The sequence below is a fragment of the Pelophylax lessonae genome, assembly GCF_965119305.1.
Source record: "Pelophylax lessonae genome assembly, chromosome: 7".
Lineage (NCBI taxonomy): Eukaryota > Metazoa > Chordata > Amphibia > Anura > Ranidae > Pelophylax > Pelophylax lessonae.
Window position 1 is genome coordinate 175,108,809 of NC_138774.1, and position 26,150 is coordinate 175,134,958.

Here is a 26,150-nt window from a genome sequence, read left to right on the forward strand (position 1 = left end):
GTAGGGCTCTGGAAGTGTTCATCCTGTTCCTCCTTGCACAATGGAACAGATACCGATCCTGCTGATGGGTTAAGGACCTTTTCAGCCCCGTCCAGCTCTCCTAGAGAAACTGCCTGTCTCCTGGAATCTCCCCCATGCTCTTGAGACTGTAAAGAGTTTTGTTAGCCATCAGGGGGTGGATACAGCATTTAGTATGTTTGCTGGGCAACGCCAACACTGTATTAGCCACTGAAAGACACAAGGCAATTCTAAAAAAAATAGAGCCTAAGCTGGTAAACCTAGCTATCTCAGAGCCTGGGCCACAGGCAAAAGTCCTCCTGTTTGGAGATAACTTCGTAAAAGACTATATGTAGGTACCTTTATGGCACTTGATAAGGCGCAAGCCAGCATGAAACGAGTGTTCTAACAGAGAGTTTTTAGTGGCGCCAGCAGATATCGGGGCCGTTCATCCTAGGGTTCATACCAAGCTTCTCGAGGTTCCATTCACTCCAGGTTTCCAGCGTCTGAGTCCAAGTCTGCCTCATCATTCTTCCCAGTTAGGGGCAGGCCTTGGAAGTCTCGTGAATGCAGAGGTTCTTCCTATGGCTGACGGCCTTATGGTAAGTTCCATTCAATACCACCGGTCTTCTATAACAACAGTGGGGGGCAGACTGCATCATTTTGTCGATGCCTGGAGCAGGCTCATTGCAGATACTTGGGTCCCCATACTGTCCTGGGTTACTCTATAGATTTTGTCCAACACCCTGGTCAAACGCAATTCCCCAACTGCATAGTGTTCTCCACACACAATTGATACCTGGTGACAAAGGAAAAACAATCCTTAGCCTACAAGGACACAATCTCAGCAATTCACCCTTGCACTCTAAGTTTCCTAAGCAACCTTTTCCTGGTCCCCAAGAAAGGTGGAAACGCTAAACGCTTTTGTCACATACCACCATTTCAAGATGGAAGGTATACACTTCGGCACCTTTTGCTCTCAAGGGACTGGATGGTCAAACTCGACCTGAGGGACGCATACCTCACCATCCCGATAGCTGAAGATTACCAACAATTCCTACACTTCCAGAGGGAGGCGACCATGTGGCAGTTCAAATGCCTTCCATTCGGTCTCTCTCTTAGGCACCTTGGTGTTTCACAAAGCTCATGAAACCAGTGGATGCCCTTCTACACAGCAGAGGAGTTTGACTCATAATATATTTAGACAATATCCTCATCTTGAGACAGGATCCTCACCTGCTCCGCGAACATCTGTCTTGGATAAGGACTCTGCTGGACAAACTGGGTTTCATAATCAATTGGGAAAAGTCGGTCATCGAACCCTCTCGATCAATAGAATTTCTAGGATTCACCATAGACTACGTGAACAGAGCACTCCTACTGCCAACCTCCAAAGTCAAGCCCATCAAAAAGGAAATCCGTCAGACGTTAGCACGTCCTGTTCTTACCCTGAGGCAACTGGCCAGGATTATTGGTCTTCTCTCAGCATCAAACCAAGCTATATTTCCGGGCCCGCTGCACTACAGAGCATTTCAATGTCTGAAGGCCAAGTACCTTCGCTTGGGTCATTCTTATTCAGACTCTGTTCCTCTCGACTGCAGAGCCAAAGAAGAACTCATGTGATGGCTACAACACATGGAGGCATGGAACTGGTGAGCGATCTTTGGAACCACACCTAACTTTGTAGTGGAATCAAATGCAAGTACGCTCGGCTGGGGCACGCGCTGCAGGCCTACCTCCACAGGGGGAAAATGGCCCCTGGAAAAACAGGAACTACATATCAATTGCCTTGAACTGCTAGCAGGTTCATTTGCCCTAAGGAGCCTCTTAGGTGTATCGACCAACTGCTCCCATCCTGTTACGCATGGACAATGTATCAGCGGTACGTTACATCAACCATCTCGGGAGCACAAAGTCAACAGTCTTAGCGGATCTAGTGAAGGAATTCTGTTAATTCTGCCTGGATCTCACTATTTCGGTACAGGTGGAGTACATTCCAAGGATGTCCAACGTAGTGGCGGATTGGAGTTCCAGACATCTATGAGATACCAGCGATTGGCGACTGAACACTTCCATCTCCAGCCATTTACAGTCACTTTGGGGCCCCTTAGATATCGACCTGTTCACATCACGTTTGAACTCCCAACTATCGAAGTTCTTCAGCTGGAGACCAGATCCAAAAGCTCTAGCGACAGATGCTTTTCTTCAACCATGGCCGAATACTCGCTATTACGCCTTTCCCCCTTTCTCTCTCCTATTGCTCGGACTCTATTACATCTCAGGCGTTACCGGATCTCTTTGATCCTCATATCTCCTTTCTGGAGGACTGAATCCATGGTTCCCTACACTCATGGAAATATCCAAAGGCTTCCAGAGGTTACTACCAGTATTGTCCGACCTCTTACTGGACCCCAGCGGGAACTCACATCCCTTTCTACTCCAGGGACATCTCAAGCTATTGGCATGGCTCCTCTCCGGGGACTGTTTCATACCAAATATTCCACAAGCAACTCTGGACCTCCTGGCGAAAAAGAAACAAGAAAATCCTACTGTAAGATTCTGGTACTTTTGGTACCCTTATTTCCCATTTCTACCTTAATATTGCGTCCCACCTTGCTAACTAGGTGGAACGCATACACCTTTAAGAACGATGACATCATCGCCGAGCGCCGCTATGAGCGGCTATTTCAATCGCCGGTCTTCTCTCACTCATTGCTCGTTCAAACCGCATGCTTGACCAGTCTTGTCCTATGCTGCCGGAGCTTCTAGCTATTCCTTTGCCTGAACAAAACCGGAACCTCGCTACCGATCCCGTATCTCGCTACCGGATCACTCTCTTGCTACTGGACCTTGCTACTACTAACCCAACTTGTGATAAGTACCCCACAGGGGATTTCTTCCTAACTAACTTACACTATCTACCTCTGCATACTAAGGACTGTTACTATGTAAGCACTATTCCTATCATCTGCATAACTTCATAGATTGCTAGCTCTTGAGCCTACCATCATCTACATCATTGCACTAGGTTACTCTCTCTTGTATACTTCATCTGCTGTCCCCTACCACCTGTTACTATACATGATTGCTAAACCTATCTGCATACTACCTATCATTACCTACCACTCTCCTGAATATTACTACTGAGTGCTCACCATTTCTAACGCCTGTCTCTCACCTCTATACTATCATATACATCCTATCACTACAGGAACATCATATTGAGTGTATGTATATTTGCATAAAACAGACTGTGCACGGTGAGTCCTGAGAGTTGGATATGTTTGTTCAACACATCTCTATATGACTACTGAGTGTAATAATTCTGCAGCTGCAAATCCATTCACTAACAAAAAAACGCAAGAGCGTTACACCTACCTACATGCCTGGAACTCATGGACTACCTACATGACTGGTTGGTGCATGGAATAACATGTGGACCCCGTATCTGCACCTGTGAGTCATGTTTTGAGGTTCCTTACTTCACTTTTCAAACATGGCCTAGCCTATCGTACAATAAATGTAAATAGATCAGCTATCTCGGCAAGTCACTAAGGCTGGAATGGTGTTCAAGCAAGTAAACATCCATTGGTGTGTAGACTCCTGCATGGCATCAGATTTGCACATTCACCACGTCCTAAATATTCTTCCCTATGGGATGTTGGCCTTGTTCTCTGACTTTTGAAAATTGGCCAAAGAATGAGGAACTTTTCGATCAAGCAACTCACTGCTAAACTGGTTATGCTGTTTTGTCTAATCTGTAAATATGTCTCAGATGTTTGTGCACTGGACCTTACAGCACACGCATTTACGCCAGAGGGCGTTTCCTTCGATATATATCGAGTCGTACGAAGCCATCCATTATATAATTTTTTATCCAGTTTTTCCACCTAATGTTAACCTATGTCCAGTGGCCTGTCTCAAGTAATATGAAGCAAGGACCTCATCAATTCCAGATCCCAGGTATCCAGATTTTTTTTAGAGCGATTTGACATCCACATCATCCGGTTTCAACAATTACCTTATCTCGTTGGGTTAAATGGATCATGGCATTAGCTGACATCGATACTTCCACGTACGGAGCACATTCTGCTAGGGGTGCTATGGCATCCACAGCTTTCTCCTTGGGATGGAGACTGGAAGATCTCCTCTGTGCTGCTGACTGGTCCTGTGAATCTACGTTTCGGGAATTTTCTTTTCGCCCAGTTTCCCATTTTCCCAGCTTTGAACTGGCATAACCTGTAATAAAATTACCAGATTTTACTAATTTCATGACGTAAAGTCATGATTTTATTGAGGACACAGAGGCAAGTATTATCCCACGCAATCCAGGTATGTTGCGCCCTCCCTTGGGTATATTTTCATGTAATGGGTGTGCAGTCCTCATGGTAATGTTGGGCATTCATCTGGTTGACTGTTACTGTTGATATTATTGATTTTTTTCTTTTGTTTAAATGGACATATTAATATGATTACTAATACACTGTGGATGTACAATTAAATATCCAGGAACATATTTTACCACTTAGTTCTCTGTCTCTTACAGCCTCCTAATTGGTTTTTACACTGGTCCATGTCGGTCCATACCAAGTTCAAGCAGGTGATTGCCAGTTTTTTCTGAGGTTTCCGTTGTTGTTTTTCCTGGAGTCGCTGCTCTGCACATCTAATTGGTCATATATTCTTCAGTCTATTGGGATGTTCGTCTGCATCATCAAAAAAGAGCAGTGGCTTAATGTCACACGGGGCTTTATTGTACTAGGAACACTCTCATTGGATAACATGTTATATGTGGTTAACCCTTTTGGGTACATGCTGTTTTTTGTTTTTCTTTGAATATCTAAAATATCCTTTCCTTGTTGCTGAGGAATAAAGAAAAAAACTAGGCATAATACTCGCCTCCGCGTCCTTAATAAAATCATGACTTTACGTCATGAAATTAGTAAAATCTGGTAATTTAGACAGCACTGTGTGTCTGTCAGTCAGCTGATGCGACCACCTACAGAGGGATCAGCCATGTTTGCAGATGGTGCTCTGAAAATGGGATGTTGCTTTGATTCTATTAACCTTTGAGATCTTCCCTTTGAAATGCAGAAGAGGCACACTCTCCAAGAGGGATGCACCTGATGATGTGTGACATGAAAAGACAAAAAAATGGCCATCAGATTGGCGGCAGAGAAGCGGTGCTCTCAGAAGATGTCAGTGAATGGAGTGTGGCGGATTAGAGGACGCTGAGGCCGGCAGATGACTCACACATAGTGTCTGTAGCCTCCAGCAAGAAGCTGCTCAGTGCTCTGGATAGTATCAGTATCTGAGGGGAGAGGATGAGCTCAGCAACGCGATCTCTATCGCCACATTCCTGCAGGGCAGATGCTGCTGAATTTTCTCTGCATGCTGTTCCAGGAACCAGGAAAATATTCAAAACAGAGGAGACTAATAGGGTGACACCATCTTCCAGGCAAAGGGGATGACTGAAGGCAGCAGGCAGAATGAAGCTGGTCATGCAATAGATTCATACAAACATTCGTACAAAGATTATCATCTGTACATTCGATGACATGATGAATGCCGTTGAAACGGATTTTAAAAATATTTGCTTTTAACATTTGATTGTGGAGTGAATGGACTTTCTTGAACAAAAACCACATTCACTGTTAGAAATGTGTTTGTTCAAAAAACGTTTTTTTTTCCATCACTGCAGGCAAAAACGAATGCCGATTGGACACCACTAAAAATTGTAAAATCAAATGACGGTTCTTAGAAGATAATTTTTTTCACCTAAATTCTACTAGTGTATGGCCAGCTTAACCTCTTGGCACTGATAGTTTGCAAATATACAGCCTCTCAGCGGGTGGGCCTTGGCGCCAAGCACCCACATATTTGCATGCAATATTGCAAAAACAGCGGTGCCGAGAGCACAAGCTCTGCTTGCTTCTGACGCAGTTACCAGCAGCTAACAGAAGTCCTATCATGTGACCTTCGTGACAGCCAATCACGATGGTCACATGATCATAAACCCTGCCCCGCCTCCCAGCATCTGAAACCACTTAAAAAAACCGGCACCAAGGGGTTAAAGTGGTTCCAAGGTCAAATTTATTTTTACCCTAGTGTATTCTCTGCATTAAGGTTAAAAGTGCTCCACTAATTAATCCCTAAACACTTACCTGACTCCTGTCAATTCTCCAGTGCTGTGTCGGCTGCAGCACTGCTCCTCTAACTTCTTGCTTTCACAAGAGACACTGAGAACAGTAGAAGCCATAGGATCCTGTTGTTAGGCTCCGGCTATTGTTAGTCAAACTCCTGTGAGGGGGGAGTTTGTGTGTCTATGGATGCACACAGCCCGACTTGGGAGTGCAAAAGGACAGGTGCCTTCTTAGCAACCAACTTGCTAAGGAGGTACCTGGAAGAGGGAGAAGCAGGCAGCACCAAAGGGGCACTAAGAAGCGATAAGGGAACTTTCTGCGAAATATCACAGAACAGAGCAGGTAAGTATAACTTCTTTTTTATTTTACCAAAAAAAAAAAAACAAACACAGCCTTAGTATCACTGTAAATTAATTTCCCAAGCACATGTAACAGTGGAAACTATGTAAACCTCTATAGACCATCCATGCAATCTGTTCCTAAAGCCTGGGATGCTGCTCATAGGTTGGGGGGCTGGGAGCTCACACTTGCCTCTTTGCACATTCAGTTGTGGAAAAACCCAAACTTTGCTAATTTTTACACTTATTCGAACCCTGTTCTATGGACCAGGTTTGGAATCAAAGCATTGTTGGCATTGGGACTCAGTTAACCTTCAATGGACACAAATTTTTTTTCAATTGCTTAATTCACACCTATTTCACTATTTACAACTTTGGAATGCTTTTCTAACTCAATTTGGGACTGACCAATTTACTCTCTTGTCAGCCGAGCTGCAGAATTTATTGAGAGATGATTCTCTAAATAAGACCCTTTCAACCATTTAAAAACAATTATTTCCAGAAACAGGTATCCTACTGCAGCATGGGATGATACATTTTGGAAAAGGATGACTATGATGGCATATGGGAGGCCTCAGATTGGTGGCAGCCAGGGATCACCTAATCAATTATAAATTCCTGCACAGAATTTTCTTTACTCAGGCTAGACTGACAAGGATCTATAGTGATCAAACCTGTTCCTGCTGGCCCTGCTCTTCTTTGTTGCCAATTTCCTTCATATTTTTTGGGAATGCCAAGCTATTCAGTTATATTGGAAAGATGTCCAGGCTTGCATCACCTCAGTCACCAATCTACCCATGACCCCCTCCATTAACATTTGTCTTCTGCGTTTGATAGACTCTCTAGCTCCTACAAAAGCCATGTGTACCCTTCTCACCCTAATATTTTATGCTAGAAAACTGAATATCTTGTCTTGAAAAAATACTTCAGCACCATCGCTAGCTGCCTGGAAATTGTTAGAGAACAAGGCTCTTTTCTACATAAGGCCACTCACTCCAACAGGGGTGCAACGAGCAGGGCCCTCTAGTTCCTCCTGTTTTGAATTGTATTGTAACTGTATTGTCTTCCCTCACATTGTAAAGTGCTGCTCAAACTGTTGGCGCTATATAAATCCTGTATAATAATAATAATAATGGTGCACCTCTTAAATTTTATAAGGTTTGGGGTGGATGGGTTTCCTCTAAATCCACCACCTCATATTAGACTTGATTACATGCTCCTTCAAGGCTGGCTGTTTTGTTTTGATGCCCACTAGTCTCTGTAACGGACTTGCGTTTTGGCCCTCTATCCTGTACATGATCTCTGGTACTTGGAACTCTGGCATCTGATTCCTTGTCTATGGGTTCGCATTGGGTCATTTGATTTTTCTGCTTAACCTAATGTTTATGTATAGGATTGAGTTTTCAAGTGCAGGGTAGAATTGTTTTGCATTTTGACCTTTAATACAGATGAAGGGTATGGTGTTGGGGGTTGTTGTCTATTCTGTGTGTAGATTTTTTTTTTCCTGTCTTTACAGTTACTTGTATGAACCAGTACTGCTTAAAATCAATAAAAATAATTTGTCCAGAAAAAAAAAACATCTATAGACCCTTTCAAGTGTTGCCGTCCCATATAATTGTATATCATTTAAGAAAAAAATGAAAATCTATTTTTTATAGGCAGCATCAGAGAAAAATATCTTACTTTTTATTGTACACAAAATTGAAAATTGAGATCACCCACATAAACGTTAAAAAAAAAAAAACAAAAACAATTTTTACTACTATGTTATAGATAAAAACCCTTCTCAATGCGCTTTGCAGTAAAAAGTGTTTCCTAAAGACAGGGTAAAGGTTTAATACCACATACAAAAATTAATTTACTTGTCTAGGCCTCTTTAATTCTGGGACCCCTGGACCTTGTTAGCAGCTTTCTCTCTATTATCTCTCATGATGGTTGAGTATTCTATATCTTGTGCTCTATGAGGTGGTCCTAGCAACTGAAAGGAGATCATTTAAGTGGTTTTATACTTTATATATATACTAGACATTAAGCCCGTTAAATTAACGGGCGCTAGAACATATGTGGTCAAACATTTGTAAAAACAGACTTGTTCCAGTTAAACGAGAGCCTCTGTCAGCTCTGCGTCCCTGTTACCCTAGCAACGTCGGGGACATGCGCTGACTGAGCGGCTCTCGCTTATCTCGTTCTTTTTTTTCTAAAAACACGAGAGCCGCATGACATAGCCAGCTCTGCGCATAGCGTCCCTGTTGCCCAAGCAACATCGGGGACACGCGCAGAGCTGACCGAGCGGGTCTCGCATAACATCGCTCGCCTGCCGCCACTTGTAACGGCCGCTGCCGCTTAGCAGTGAGTCCACACGATCGCGCACCCGCCGCATGTCCGCGCACACCCGCCGCTTCAACAGTTTCGCCCGGCCACCCGAAGTCTCTGCGCTCCAAGTCCCAACGGCTGTCAGTGGGGCACATGCGCAGTAGCGCAATCCCACGGACACAGGGACTGGACGCAGAGACACTTGTACTTTATATGTATCTTTATATATATATATATATATATATATATATATAATGTGTGTGTGTATATATATATATATATATATATATATATATATATACATATACACACACACACATACACATATACATACATATACACACACACATAGATATATACATACATATACACACACACATATATATATACATATATATATATATATAACCATCTATAGAACACTCCATGCTGGGATTTGTAGTATAGAACAGTCCATGCTGGGATTTGTAGTATAGAACACTCCATGCTGGGATTTGTAGTTCGGTTTTCCAGACTGGGACCCCATTATTACAGTGTATGTTGGGAGTTGTAGTCCCTCATACAGGCAGATTACTGGGAGTTGTAGTTCCTCTGGACAATGGCTGTAGCCGGCTCCGGAGCACAGCACTGTGTGTAGAGCGATCTTCTCTCTCCCGCTGCTTACCAAGAAATGCCGCGCTCCGCCCGCCGCTCGGCAATTTATACCCCTCAGGACACGCCCCCCGCTCCACTGATACGCCCGCGGCTCCACTGATAACACCCACCGGTAAACTGATCTCGCCCACCGCTGTACTGATACGCCCTCTGCGCCACCGATCACACCCATCGCTTTACTGGGCACGCCTACTAACCCTCTTCCCTGACGTCATTCTCTCGCCCGGCCGCCCGAAGTCTCTGCGCTCCAAGTCCCAACAGCTGTCCGTGGGGCACATGCGCAGTAGCGCAATCCCACGGACACAGCAACTGGACGCAGAGACACTTGGACTTTATTATATTAGATATGTACAAAATGTAAGATATTTCCACAGTGTTCTGATTTAAATTATTATATAGGGGTATATATATATATATATATATATATATATATATATATATATATATAAAGTATGTAGATACTATTATGTATTAAAATATGTTTGTTACATAGTTACATAGTTAGTGAGGTTGAAAAAAGACATCAGTCCATCCAGTTCAACCTATGATGTGTGTGTGTGTTTGCTTTTAGCCGTACATTGTATACCCCTGTATGTTGTGGTCTTTAAGGTGTCCATCTAACAGTTTTTTGAAACTATCAATGCTCCCTGCTGATACGACTGCTTGTGGAAGAGAATTCCACATCCTTACCGCTCTTACAGTGAAGAACCCCTTACGCACTTTAAGGTTAAACCGCCTTTCCTCTAGTTTTAGTGAGTGGCCACGTGTCTTATTGTATCTCCTTTCTCTGAATAGTTTGTTTCTTATGCTCGGGTCGCCAGTACAGTATTTGTACATTGATATCATATCCCCCCTCAATCGTCTCTTCTCCAGAGAGAATAAGTTCAGGGCTTGTAGTCTTTCTTCATAGCTGATGTCCTCCATCCCCCTAATTATTTTTGTTGCCCTTCTCTGGACTTTCTCCAGTTCCAGCACATCCTTTCTAAGGACCGGTGCCCAGAACTGGACAGCATACTCCAGATGTGGCCGGACCAGAGTCTTGTAGAGCGGGAGAATAATCTCTTTATTTCTGGAGTGAATCCCCTTTTTTATACATCCCAGTATTTTGTTGGCTTTGCTTGCTGCGGCCTGGCATTGCATGCCACTGCCAAGCCTGTTGTCTACCAGTACCCCTAAGTCCTTTTCCATCCTAGACTCACCCAGAGGTTCCCCCCCTAGCGAGTAGCTTGCTTTCTGGTTTCTGGCCCCCAAGTGCATTACTTTACATTTTTCAACATTAAATCTCATCTGCCATGTAGTTGCCCACTCCGTTATTTTGTTCAGGTCCGCTTGCAAGGTTTCCACATCCTGCATAGAAGATATTGGCATGCCTAATTTAGTATCATCCGCAAATACTGAGATTGTACTAGATATCCCCTCCTCTAGATCATTTATGAATAAATTAAACAGGATTGGTCCCAGGACAGAACCCTGGGGGACCCCACTTTCCACACCCGCCCAATCCGAGTACTCCCCATTAATCACCACCCTCTGTACTCTCCCCTGGAGCCAGTTCTCTATCCAGGTACTCACCTTATGGTCCATACCTATCTTCCTTAGTTTGTACAGTAAGCGTTTGTGGGGAACGGTGTCGAAGGCCTTTGCAAAGTCCAGATACACCACATCCACAGGCTTACCTTTATCTAGGTGGCAGCTCACTTCATCATAGAAGGTTAATAGATTGGTTTGGCACGAACGATTTTTCATGAATCCGTGCTGATTAATACTTATAATACTGTTTTCATTACTAAAGTCTTGTATGTGGTCCCTTAACATCCCCTCCAATATTTTGCAGACTACAGATGTTAGGCTGATCGGCCTATAGTTACCCGGGATATATCTCGGCCCCTTTTTAAATATTGGTACCACGTTGGCTTTTTTCCAATCAGCTGGCACCATACCCGTCTGTAAACTATCCTTAAAGATCAAGAATAATGGTCTGGCAATCACCTGGCTGAGCTCTTTAAGAACCCTCGGGTGCAAGCCATCCGGTCCCGGGGATTTATTTATGTTAAGCTTCTCTAGTTTAGCTCTAAGTCTATCTTCTGTTAGCCATGGCGGCACTTCCTGAGGTGTATTATTTAGTTCGGCCTTACAAGCTGGGTTCGTGTAGACCCCCGATTCCTTTGTGAAGACTGAAGAAAAGAAATTATTTAACACTTCCGCCTTTTCTCTGTCCTCAGTGGCCATTTTTCCTTCATCATCTTTTATGGGGCCAATGTGTTCTGGCCTCGCTTTCTTACTGTTTATATACTTAAAGAACTTCTTGGGGTTCTTTTTACTCTCCTCCGCTATATGTCTCTCGTGTTCTATTTTAGCCGCCCTGATTTCATCTTTACATTTCTTATTACACTCTTTGTAGTGCTTAAATGCACTACATGTGTTATATTTCCAGATGGATTCGACATGTGACCAAACTCTTTTATGTGGTATTACACATAAATGTAACATTTACCCCATCCTGAAGAAGCATTTTTTACTGCAAAACAACTATGGTTTTAATTGACAAAATAGTTGTAAAAATGGCATCACTAAGGTCTACTGTCTACATATTGTGATGTACATCTATCCATTGTATTTTAACATGTTTATAGGCAATAGTTTTGTGTACAATAAAAAGTATGATATTCCTCTGGTTTCCTCTGGTGCTGACTTTAAAAAAAATTGTTTTCTTTTTTTTTCTTGAATATTAAAGATTAATGTTTAAAATGTTTAACTAGTATTTGTTGTCTACACCATTCCAACAAACCTGTACTGGCTCTTTGAGTGTCTATTGTGTTTGATAAATGCCAAATGTGTTCCTCACTAAACAGGCCTATTGGCAAATTCAAAAACTTTCCATCAAATGTTTGACACAAGAAACGAACATAGAAATGTTATCCCATAATGTAGAGGGAACTGACTTCCATACAAGCTGATCAGACCTTTCACAGCAATGCTGGAGGACCACAAATAAAGGACAACTCTACTGACAATGGAATCATTAACTTAGTCGTCTCTGATTGATTCATTTGAATATGCGCAGGCCAAGAATAATCCAGGCAATCATGATTCATGAATTCTACAATGCACCAAAAACTGAACAAATCTGCACAATTAGATTTGGCTGGATCAAAATATCTGCAATTTGCAAACTAAATGACATCACTAGACAAACCAATTTAACTCATCACATTTCATGGCACTTTCTGGCCATGTAAGATGTATCAGCTTTATATATCCTGTTATCTTAAAGCTCACAGAGAGTTTACAGGTTCTGCCTTACACATAGAAACCCTGTCCTGTATTAGGGTCAAGACTAAACATTTAACAGGGGCTCTTTCAGACAGGCAGCAAGTTTACCACTCTTTGAAAGGCAATTAGCGAACTGCTTTTCAGAGGGTTATGCCTCTGATGCCAATATTCTTTTTTTTGTTTTCACATTGAGGGACCGCACCGTAACTGCGAGCCAAGCATTTTTCATACGGTTGCGGTGGAGCCCCCCCTATGTCAATGGCTGAGTTTGACAGATGATGCTGCCTGTCAAATTCTGCAGCCCGAGTTAGAATTGCTGCAGCCACAAAGCAATGCATCGTGGTTGCAGCATACGTACAGCTCTGTCAGGCTGTAATGTTAGAATTCCTATGGGTGGCTGGGGGCAAACATTGGCTCAGCTGCCTGTTTTTACTGCCCCCCCCTCCCTAGCTGCCAGGGTGAGAATCCTTACAGTCTTCAACATAAAGATATTCTGTCCAGGTAGATGACTGTACACACAGAAAATGTCAACTAAGAATTTGGCTGACAGATGAAGCAGAAGAGCAGTGAATAGAGTATTTATCTTTATCACACCACCCGAGAAGCAGCAATGATAAGTTTCCACAAACAACACAAACCTCCCTTCATGGGTTGTTCTGCAATTCATCAAAAAAGAATCTAATGAAGATAGTGCCTTTTACCATGTAAAGCAGGATTTTAGCACACACCATAAAATTATTTTCTTTTAGTACGTTTTTTTGAGGTACACAGGACTTAAGAGACATTTGGGTTATACTACCACCTACAGGAGAATTTAAACACTGGCAAAAAACTGTGACCTCCCTGGTAGAACCCCTCCCACTCCCAATATGCCTTAATCACTTGCCTCCTGGACACTTTCACCCTCTTCCTGCCCAGGCCAATTTTCAGCTTTCAGGGCTATCGCACTTTGAATGACAATTGAGCACTCATGCAACACTGTACCCAAATGAAATTGTTATATATTTTTTTGAGACAGATAGAGTTTTCTTTTGGTGGTAATTAATCACCACTGGGGTTTTTTTTTTTTTTTTTTGCTACATAAACGAAAAAAGATAGAAAATTAAAAAAAAAAAAAAGTTTTCTTCGTTTCTGATAAAATATTGTAATTAAGTCATTGTTCTCCTTCACTGATGTGCGCTAATGAGGCTGCACTGATGGGCACTGATAGGCGGCACTGATGGGCACTGATAGGTTGCACTGATGGGCACTGACAGGCATCACTGATGGTGACTGAAAGGACGCACTGATGGGCACTGAAAGGTAGCACTAAAGGGGCTGCACTGATCATCAGGGGACTGATGATCAGTGCCCTTATTATCAGTGTAGCTGTCCCCTGTGTGGATTGCCGCTTACCGGCTCCCCTCTCCTCACGCACTGTCAGCATGAGGAGAAGACTGCCGATAATCAGCAAATCCTGTTTACACTGTAATCAGCTGTGATTGAACACAGCTGATCACATGGTAAAGGGCCGCTGTGATTAACCTTTTACCCCGATCTGTTATTAGCAGTGCTCGAGGAAGAACCCCCGGGGCTGCTCAGGGATGCAGGGTTCTGGGAGGACGTCAATAGATGCCCTCTCGGAAATGTGCGACCATGCTGCGGCCTTTATTCAGCTAAAGCGTGGTTAGCAAGAGGTTAAGATGGCCACGCATGGATCGAAATTCGACCGGTTCAGCATGAACTGGCCAAATTACAATCCATTTATGGGCAAGATTTTTGGATTTTTCCCACTCAATCAGTGCTGTAGGTTTTAGCCTGCAATACTGATCAGTGTATTCTGACAGTGGGGGAGTCTTCCTGCTGTCAGAATACAATAGCTTAGCAGGGAGGATTCTTCCATCTACATTGAGTGTGTGGATGGGGGGGGGGGGGATCAAGTAAGTTTTTTTTTTTTTTTTTAATCAACCAGTTCAGTTCAAAACTGACTAAACTATGGGGAGGGTTAATTCTGTAACAAAGAGCAAGATCATAAACACTGAGAGGTAGGACCTATATTCCTCAACAAACGCAAAGAAAAGGATTTTTCAGTGAGTACAAAAATCCTATTTTCTTTCTTATTCATTGAGGGACACAGGATTTAGAGACATAAGGGACGTCCAAAACTAGTGAGGATTGGGCAACACAGCAAACAAAAGGCTAAATGGCCCAGGAATAAACAAAGACAAAATTGGGAACTGTTTGCAGCTCAAAGACCTGCCGGAGGATCCTACAGCCAAAGCTAGCATCAGAGGAGACCTGAACATCCACCAGGTAAAACCTAGAGAATGTGTAAATAGAAAAACAGGTGTCAGCCTTGAAAATATGGGAAACAGTTGCCTGATGCTGAAAAGCCCAAGAAGCACTCGTGTAGCAGAGTGTGCTTTGACAAAAAAGGGTGGAACCCAATGCTGAAAGCAGAATTCCATGCAAAACCTAGCTATTACAAATGCTCCCTCCCGCTCCTAACACCTATTCTCACTGACCTGTGTATGAAAAATCTGAATACTTGCCTATTTTCAGGCTGCTTCAGTCTGCTCTTGTCATCCATCTCCCCTGTGTCATTTAGTTGCAGGGGAAAGGAGGGACCACCAACAATGAATGGGCCATAGGAGCCTATGGGTGATGTTGCTTCTTCCAGGCATTGCCAGCCAAGTCTCCTCCCCTCTGGAGTTAAAAATAAGTATAAAGAGCTTTCTTACTCAGTTTAGTCAGAATATGTGTTAGGAGGGGGGAAGAAGCGGTTTCAAGAGTAGCTAGGTCCTCCAAGGATTCCTACTTTAAAGTGTAACTCCACTTTTGTTGAGAAAAAAACTGGGTGATCTATGTACATTGCAGGGATTTTAACAAACTTTGTTGCAGATTCCTCTCTCTTGTTATTCAGAAGGAATAGCTGTTTGTTTGTCTGTGTCCATGGCCAGGGTGAATTTGAATGGGAGTGGTTTTACAATTATCAATCAGCTACTGCACCTGCAAGCAGGCTCGAATGAGGAAACCTGCAGGGTCTGCATCCCTATAGACGTGATTTCCATGTGAAACGGAGCAAAAATAAAATTTTTGTTGCAGGGGATGCTCAAAATCTGACTTGTATCTTAGTGCAAACTTCTGCAACAATCAGTAAGCCAATCACACAAGCAGGAAATGACATATCTGCGGGGGCAGGCTTTCTGTACAACATCCGTGTACAGAACACCTCCAGGTAGCCACAATGCATTGCATTTTACAGAAAATTACAGCGCTACAGATTGAAAAGGAAAGGTAATTTTGAATAACATTCAAATACAATATAACTTGTGTCGTAATTGTATATGCTATTTTTATTTTCTTTTTTTTCTCCCACAAAAGTGAGCTACCCTTTAAAGTGGTTGTAAAGGAAGAAGTTTTTTTACCTTAATGCATTAATGTATAATGGGGGGCTCCCCCTCCCCCCCCCCCAGAGCCCCCCCATTATACTTACCTGAGCCTGATCTCGCTCCAGCAATGTGCACGAGAGCAGCGGCTCTCTCAGCTCTCTCCCTCCTCACTGTGGGCCTCTGGAGCAAGCGCACACGAGTGCCCCCATATGAATCTTACTATCGGCGAGGGGGAGAGGAGCCAGGAGCACTGACGGGGCCCTAAGAAGAGGAGAATTCTGGGCTGCTCTGTGCAAAACAATTGCACAGAGCAGGTAAGTATAACATGTTTGTTATTTTTGAGAAAAGAAAAAGCGATCCTTTACAATCACTTTAAAACCTTGAACAAAGAAAAATGAACAGAAATGTGTCTAAGCCACAGGAAAATGATGAAATGTTAAGCTTGTGGCTGCGAGGTGGACTTGTATAGCATGAACTACTGTACATCTTCTAGACAACAAAGGGAAATCTCATTCTGATTTACTGGAACCAGAAAAAGGGATGAAAGTACAATGTCCTGGTTGAGGTGAAAGTCTAAAACCACTGTAAAAAGTAAAGAGGCCTTAAAATTACATTGTCTCTGTAAAACCAGAAAAATGTCTTTACATGACAAGGCTGTAAGTTCAAACACATACATGGTAACAAGGAAGGCAACCTTGTAAGCTTAGAAAGCCGAATTTCCCTAACCAGTTCGAAAGAGGATTTCTGAATTGCAGAAAAAAAAAAAATGAAATCATATCCAAAGGAGTAATAAGTGATTGTGCAGGGGAAGTTACATGAGTCCCATCCTGCACAAAGGCCTAAAGCCTAGTACACACAGGCTGAATGCAGTTGGTCCAACAGAAGTAGGCCGAAGGAGTATGACCAAAAAAGGTCTACCGGCTACCAGCTGGGTTGAAAAAAAAAAAATCTAATGGTGTGTACTAAGCTTTATTCATGGGAATGAGAAGCTAGCAGTCTCTGAAACAGAATGGCAAGCACCAAGATTTGATCCTTGATGGTACTTAGGTTTTGACCAACATTAGGCCCTAACTGTAAAAAGGTCAGGATACTTCCCAAAAAAGGTTTTTCTTCATCGGACCAAGCAAAACATATCTTTCATGTGGCAGACCTTTTGGAGACTTCTTAGCTTGTGCATTCTGGAATTAACAATTCAGAGAGACCTCTGTCCCTGAAGACCTGGGTTTAAACAGCCATGCCATGGGCCAGTCTAAAACTATGATCACCAGAATGTCCTCCATTTTGATCCTGCAGAGCAGATAAGGAAGTCGTTTCAGGGGAGGAAAAGCATAGATAAAGCTGTACTGATCCCATGAAACCCCCAGAGCATCTACTGCTTCCATCAGAGGACTTCTGTAGCTGGAGACAAACTGGTCTAATCTGTTGCTGAACCTGCAGGCCAGGAGGTTCACATTCAGGCATGATGTGACACAGGTCCTGGAACAGCATCAGGGATAGGGCCCATTCCCCCAGATTTGGGCTCTACTAAGGGAGTCTTCCTGCCAGTTGTCCACTCCTGAATTGTAAATGGCGGACAAGGCAGAAATGTGAAGTTCTGCCCAGGATAGAATCCCTTTTACCTATCTTGCCAAAGCAAGACTTTTGTTTATTTTTTTGGTTGATGTATGCTGCTGCTGTGGTGTTGTCTGACTGGATCCTCATCAGATAACCCACCAGTCGGGAAGTTCAGCATTGTAGGGAAAACCAAATCACACTAAGCTCCAAAATGGCTACAGGTAAATTGGTTTGTCTAGAGACTGACGAGCTCCAACATGGCTACAGGTAAATTGGTTTGTCTAGAGACTGAACTGACTTGTACAAGGATGATAGGGTATGAGTTTTAAGGGTCCAGAGTGGAAATGGGCAAACTGAACTACTTCAAAAAGGAGACTACCATCAGACTCCCTGATTCTCATGCAAAAGCGACTCTTTGACAGAGTCCGAACCTGGGAGCAGAGAGTTTGACATTTTTTTCTGTGCAAGAAAACCTTTTGTTTCAGCTAATCTAGGATAGGGACCAGATACTCCATCCTGTGAATCAGCTCTAAGGTTAGTCAGTTAACACTAGCCAACTGTTTTCTGTACAGGAAATCATCCAGATAACTGACAATGGAGATGCCCTGGGACCATAACAAAGCAAGCAAAGGTGCGAGAACCTTGCTAAACACACAGGGTGCAGAAGACAGATGAATGGCTACAAATTGCTGTTGTGCTGGAAAAAAAAGGGACCTGCAAGTATACATCCTAATGTCCACAGTGGCCAGTAAGTCTCCCTAAAGATGAGAGGCTATGACAGACCTGGCAGATTCCATACAGAATGAAGACAGTTCCCCCTCATTTTCAGGAACTAAAAATTGATTATATTAACGTCCCTGAAACCTTTCCGTCACTGCAGCTGGAGCAATAACCTCCTGATCCAGAAGGCTTGTAAGAGATACAAGGAGGTCTGATAACCTATGCGGTGACACAGGAAGGTTGGAAGGCATAAAATGTGGAGGAAGCAAAGGGCTGAACTCTAGTTTGAAACCCTTGGAATCCACCTTCCATACAAAGGCTTTTAAAATGCTGTTTACCCAGTGTTGCCAACCATCCGTACATTTGCGGATGGTTTTTAAAACACAGGCACATTTTTCCTGCCCATAAATGTCCATAAACTGGAGAAAAGTGCCCGTAAAAATCTCCTTGTCCCTGGCTCTGAACTTAGCATGCCTATTAGAGAACTGCTGGGCTCAGCCTCTAATTGGGCAGTGGGTGTGGCTTATATTCACACATCCCCTGCGAGTTGAGCCCAGCAGTTCAATATCGGTTGGCTTCAGAAGTGAGCATGTCAAGTTCAGTCACAAATAAGGATTTTTTAAAAAATGCTTTCCCGCCAGCTGGCTGCTCGTGAGTCACAACCTGTTGCCGCCAGCAGCCAGGAACAGAAAGGTATTAAGGGGGCCCTCTGTCAGGAGGCACTAAGAGGGCACTCTGCCTGGAGTCGCTAAGGGGACACTCTGCCTGGAGTCGCTAAGGGGACACTCTGCCTGGAGGCGCTAAGGGGACACTCTGCCTGGAGGCGCTAAGGGGACACTCTGCCTGGAGGCGCTAAGGGGACACTCTGTCTGGAGGCACCAAGGGGGCCCAGCATGCACCGGTCTGTGACATCATGAGGGGGCGGAGCACATGTGACATCACCAGGTGGTCCTGCTCCTTATTTATATAAAAACTTAAAAACTGTCAAACCAAGAAGGAAGCATTCAGCGGCCAGCCATCCTCAGGAGCGAAGCTTTTTTTTCGGGTTCCGGCGATGCGTGGGCGTCATAATTGACAATGGATTTACATGGGGGAATGCTATTTTTTAATCTCCTATGCCCGCAGACCCCCACAACCACCGGCCACGGTTGTAGGGAAGAGGCCCTTATCCTCATCAACATGGGAACAAGGTGCTTTGGGGTGGAGGTAAAGCCCCTCCTGCCCCAAAGCTCTCACCCCCCATGTTGAGGACATGTGGTCTGGTATGGTTTGGGGGGGGCTTGCTCGTCCCCCCCCCTTTCCTGACCTGCTGGGCTGCATGCTCCGATAAGGGTCTCGTATGGATTCTGGAGGGGGCTCCACACGTTTTTTTTTTACTTTTGAATTGTCTGCTTTTTTTTTTACAATCAGCTGTGAGCGGGGAAGCTGATGCTGTAGACTCACCACTGCAACTTTGTTCTTGCTAGAGACTTGCCACGCAAATTTTCTACAAATTGGAAAAGTGTCAACTAGAACTTGTGCTTCAAGTGCTCTGTAAGTGTACAACTTGCCAGTGAAAATGTGCAGCAAGTTAGCAACTAAGTTATCCTTGCTATCTGGGCTCCTATGTACTTGTACAAAGATGGCCATGCACTATACAATCTGATTGTACAATTTCTGTACGATTTCCTTTAGATTTACCAGAACTGTGGAATAGGATGACCCACCAGACCAATCCATTCAATTTGTATCAAATCAGGCAGGCCCTTGTACTAAATAGCTTCTTCTGCGATGCAACAAGGAAGTGAAAGCTTTTGGAAGAGGATCTACAGGAAGTGAATCCTGAGAGATAATCTACAGGAAGTGATGGAATCCGAATATCATTTGAAAAATTCAAATAAACTGACAAGAGTTTTAACATCCTGTGAATAAGCTAAGTGACATAAAAGCACATTTGGATGCCTGGGCGAGAAATGGAATTGAAAAAAACTTCTATTTAATGTGAAAAGTTAAGTTTTGCCCCAAAAAAGTAGGCTCAGTAAAACAAAAATATCCTTTGTCCTGAGGTTTATTTGTGTCTGTGAGATTTGGCACAGTAATTAGTATGTTCTGGGTACAAGAACTGTGGTATATGTGTGCAGTGTATACAGCAGGTACACATTCTGTTCCGTCCTCCTTTAAGACCCACCCAATGGCCATGCCCACTGCTTGCTACAAGCGCCACAGAACTTAATTTTTTTGTTCTCACTCAGGATGCCCCATGTCTTTCATAATTTTTGTCTTGTTCCCATTTTGTCATACTGTTTTGATTTTTTAATTGTACACCTGGGGAGATTGCTTGTTACTTGTATTGTTAAAGTTTACATATTGTTTGTGCTTTTTAGAGACTAAATTAGCCTTTAGGAACATGTTATATGTTACACCCGTATTTAGAGAACAACATGTTGCTAAGGACCCCAACCCTCACTCCCGATTAATGCACATGTAGTCCTTTGCCACTTCCTCCAGCTTTCTATCTGAAAAACCTGGAGGAGGGTTCTGCAGGAGCCTGACCCTGCACCCTTGATCCATTGATCCATGGACCAAGGGTGGAATGCTTTGCGGGCTCCTGTGGTTTTTTTTTTTTTTTTGTCAGTGCCTTAATTCTTTTGTAGTTGGTAGTATAACCCGAATGTCTGAAAAGGAAATTAATTACTTCCCTATGACAGAGGCGAAAACCAAGTTGTGTCAGACTGGAAAAGCCCATACATCATAACCTCCAGACAAAACACAGAGCTAAAATTTCATTTGTGTATTTTAAATTAGCCGAGAGTGTTTATATCCACCCGAACCAATGCCGATTTATGGTATCATGACAGTTTATAATAGAATTGTACATCATAAGAATTTATAATATAGAGACAGAGAAGCATAATATGATAGATTACAACAGGTTATACTATCATACTTTATCAGAATAGGTTATATTATCATTCTTTATCAGAGCAGAATATACTATTACCATTTATCAGGACAGGGAATATCATCATTCTCCATCAAGACAATTATAGAACTTTATCCTCTATCAGGACAAGATATAACAATATTCTCTATCAGAACAGGATAGGTATTCAGAATATACATTATCATCCTATTTCAGAACAGGGTACATTATCACCTCTTGTCAGAAAGGGTTATATGATCATTCAGTATCAGTATAGGATATACTTTCATTCTGTATAAGGACGGGTTACACTATCATCTTATATCAGAATAGAGTTTACTAATATCCTATATCAGGACAGGATATACTGTCATCTTATATCAGAATAGGGTATACTAATATCCTATATCAGGACAGTATATACTGTCATAGTATATCAGAATAGGGTATACTAATATCCTATATCAGGACAGGATATACTGTCATCTTATATCAGGATAAGGTATACTAATATCCTATATCAAGACAGGATATACTGTCATAGTATATCAGAATAGGGTATACTAATATCCTATAACAGGACAGGATATACTGTCATCTTATATCAGAATAGGGTATACTAATATCCTATATCAGGACAGGATATACTGTCATCTTATATCAGAATAGGGTATATTAATGTCCTATATCAGGACAGGATATACTGTCATCTTATATCAGGATAAGGTATACTAATATCCTATATCAGGACAGGATATACTGTCATCTTATATCAGCATAGGGTATATTAATATCCTATATCAGGACAGGATATACTGTCATCTTATATCAGAATAAGGTATACTAATATCCTATATCAGGACAGGATATACTGTCATCTTATATCAGGATAAGGTATACTAATATCCTATATCAGGACAGGATATACTGTCATCTTATATCAGAATAGGGTATACTAATATCCTATATCAGGACAGGATAAACTGTCATCTTATATCAGAATAAGGTATACTAATATCCTATATCAGGACAGGATATACTGTCATCTTATATCAGAATAAGGTATACTAATATCCTATATCAGGACAGGATATACTGTCATCTTATATCAGAATAAGGTATACTAATATCCTATATCAGGACAGGATATACTGTCATCTTATATCAGAATAAGGTATACTAATATCCTATATCAGGACAGGATATACTGTCATCTTATATCAGGTTAGGTTATACCATCTTCCCAGATCAGAACAGGTTAAACTATAACCCCATATCAGGAAAAGGTATACTAACTTCCTAGATCATATCAGGATATGCTATCTTTGTATATCAAGAGAGGATACACTTTCATCAGATATCATGACAGGTTCTGTAAATACTGTCATTCTATATCAGGGCAGGATATACAATCCTCTTATTTTGGACAGGATATACTATCTTCTTATATCAAGACAAGTACTTAAATCATCCTACAGCAGGACAGGTTATACTATCATCAATAATCAGGATAACATATACCGTCATCCTGTATATAAGGACAGATAATACTATCATACTATATCAGGACATGAAATACAATCTTCTTTTATAAGGATACTATCCCATTATGTCAGAACAGGTTATATACACATCCTATATCAGAACAGGTTATATACACATCCTATATCAGCACAGGGTATATCATCATCCTAAATCAGGACAGGATATACTATCATCCTAAATCAGGACAGGATATACTAGCATCCTATATCAGGACAGGATATACTAGCATCCTATATCAGGACAGGATATACTAGCATCCTATATCAGGACAGGATATACTAGCATCCTATATCAGGACAGGATATACTAGCATCCTATATCAGGACAGGTAATATGGTGCTAAATGTTATACTAACACCTTCTCTCTGGACAAGGTATCACAATATACCACTGTCGTATATAAGGACAGGTCCTTTTCGTATATTGTGGCATGATATTTTAGCATATGGTATTAATAGAGGACAGGTTATACTGTCTTCTTCAATTAGGCGGGGTATACTGTCATCCTATTTAAGGACAGGTTATACTAACCTCGTATAGTCGGGCAGGGTTTACTATCATCCTCTATCTAGACAATATATACAAACATCGTGTATCATGACCGTATACAATCATCCTATCAGGATCAGGACAGTTTATAACCTTGTCTGATATCAGGACATTTTAAAATACGATCCTATGTCAAAACAGTTGACAATACTGTGGTATACCAGGACATTTCCCATTTCAGGGATATGGCTGAATGCATCTGTCAGTATATCCTATCCCACCCCACCCCCAGGAGCCTCTCCTTCTGCTGGTGTAAATGGAAATGAACGTTTCCCATTTGGGGAACTCACCAGCTCCACCGAGCCGTAGTGTTTTCTACTGAATTCACCCCGTCGGCAGCCCAGGTCTTCAGAGACGGAGCTGGAAGAGAAAGGCTTCATTAGTATACATATCTAGTGGTGCGGAGCACAGACATTGCAGCAGCGGCTCTTGTCACTGCGGGGGGCTCGGGAGAAGAGAGGAGCCTCGCGCAGACATTGCAGGTTGTTGCTGCATCCTGGTTAGGAGGGGTGTGTAATAAGAAGAAACGCAGCGCCTCACCCCCCTCCCCCCAGCCATGTGCAGCTGCGTCTTTTGCCCGACAGTCTCGGCAAACATTAGTTCACTGGAGATTAATCAGGATTTTTAGCGTTTCTGGTGTTCACATTAACAATCTATTTCCATAACGTCTGACTTGACCAGACGTCTTACAAAACATAGTTGGAGATTACTAGGGGCTCTAATTCATGAAAAGGGCAGAAAGCATTCTGGGTTTTTTTTATATCCCCAAAATATATCGTCTTGTGATGGCCACACCCCGGTTATTCCTCCTATCAGTCCACACAGACCAAGAGGGACAGTCATCAGATGCATATTTTACATTACCAACAAGGAAACACCTCATACTAAATTATGCAGAGCTTGTCCTTGAGAGAGAGACCGTGTTGCCCGCAGCAATCAAAGCTGTCACTTTTTAAAGGTAATAAAAACATTAACCTGTTGCTGCAAGGGGTTTCTGCCCTACACTTTTTTTTTTTTTTACACTTCAAAAAATGAAATAAAAATATTTACTTGCACATGCTGGCATTAACACTCCTCCTGGTACCATGTATATGGTGGAATCCCTGTCGCTGTAACCAAAGGACCACAGATATCTATATAAAGCCGGCCAAACACATTTAAATATTCAAGCAGTTCAGCAGTGACCAGACTAGGGTGGAGAAAAAATCAATAAATGAAATAAAAAAAATAAATAAAAAAGATTTTTTTGATTTTTATCAAATTTATTTTAATATAATGCTTTTGTGGTAAAAATCTATCTTAAGGTCGTTTTCTATTTATAATTAATATAATAATTAATGGTTATAATAATTATAACTTATAATTAATTAATAATTTTGTTTAATCAGCATGAAATGGAACTTAGTTATGTACCATGAGGCTGTATATTCTGCAATATTTACATTTCTAGTAAACTCATTCAATGAATCCAAGCTCTGCAAGCCAAGATAACATGCACTGCATTGATGCATTCACACAATTTCACAGTAACCGTGAGATAAAACAAAGTTCAGGAATATTCCTTGACCCCATTGTTTTGCAAATCTATGTACACTACAAACTGTATGATTGAATCGGTTCTGATATCGCTGTTTTACTAACCTGACAGCTTATTATTCTAAATAGGAAAACTTAATTTTGTTTTCAAATATTAAAGATTCTAACTACCAGCAAGAATAAGTCCTTACATTTAACCGCTTTACGACCGCCCACCGCAGTTATACTGCGGCAGGCAGCCGCTCCTGGGCAACCCGACGTAGCTATACATCGGTCGCGAGCAGGAGCCTAGGGGGCGAGAGCAGTGGGCAGACGGCTCTGATTGCCGCCTGACACCCGCGATCCTTCCCCGCTGAGAGAGAAGAACGGTCAGCTGTTGTAAACACAGCTAACCGTTCTTTTGCCTGGAATGATCATAGAGCCCATGTGATTCTTCTATATAGGATCACATGTCTCTATAGTCATTTCACAAACCACGCCCCCCCACAGTTAGAATCGCTCCCCTAGGCTCACATTTAAACCCTTGATCACCCACAGGGTTAACCCCTTAGCTGCCAATGGTAATATTACAGTAACAGTGCATATTTTTAGCACTGATTACTGTAGTAATGTCACTGGTACCCCCAAAAGTGTCAAAAATGTCAGTTAAGGGGTCCGATCTGTCCACCGCAATGTCGCAGTCCCGCAAAAAATCGCAGATCGCCACCATTACTAGTAAAAAAAAAAAAAAAAACAATAAAAATGACATAAATCTTTCCCGTAGTTAGTAGACGCAATAACTTTTGCACAAACCAATCAAAATACGCTTATTGCTATTTTTTTTACCAAAAATATGTAGCAGAAAAAAAATTGTCCTAAAATGTTAAAAAATTTGGATTTTTACATTTTGTTTTTAGAATGTTATATAGCAGAATGTGAAAAATATTGTTTTTATTTTTCAAAATTGTTGCTCTTTTTTTTGTTTATAGCACAAAAAATAAAAATCGCACAGGTGATCAAATACCACCAAAAAAAAGCTCTATTTGTGTGGAAAAAAAGGACATCAATTTTATTTAGGCACTGCGTCACATGACCGTGCAATTGTCCATTAAAATAGCGCAGTGCGGAATCGCAAAATATTGCCTGGTCATTAAGGGGGCAAATCCTTCCGGTCTTAAAGTGGTTAAAGAGCACCTGTCATTTCTGATCCATCATGGCAGAGCCTGTTAGGAGGCATCCACTCACCTGCTGCTGCCACGTCCCTCACCTTGTTGTGTCA

At 42.1% G+C, this 26,150-nt stretch overlaps 1 protein-coding gene across 1 annotated transcript in view; it reads right to left on the minus strand.

Moving 5' to 3' along the window:
- GARNL3 (GTPase activating Rap/RanGAP domain like 3) overlaps nucleotides 1–26,150 on the minus strand; it is a 264,692-nt gene that overhangs the window by 163,698 nt on the left and 74,844 nt on the right. The window contains exon 3 of the mRNA XM_082263321.1: nucleotides 23,647–23,716. Coding sequence (XP_082119447.1) covers nucleotides 23,647–23,716 — 70 coding nt within the window. The remainder of the gene's footprint in view (nucleotides 1–23,646; nucleotides 23,717–26,150) is intronic.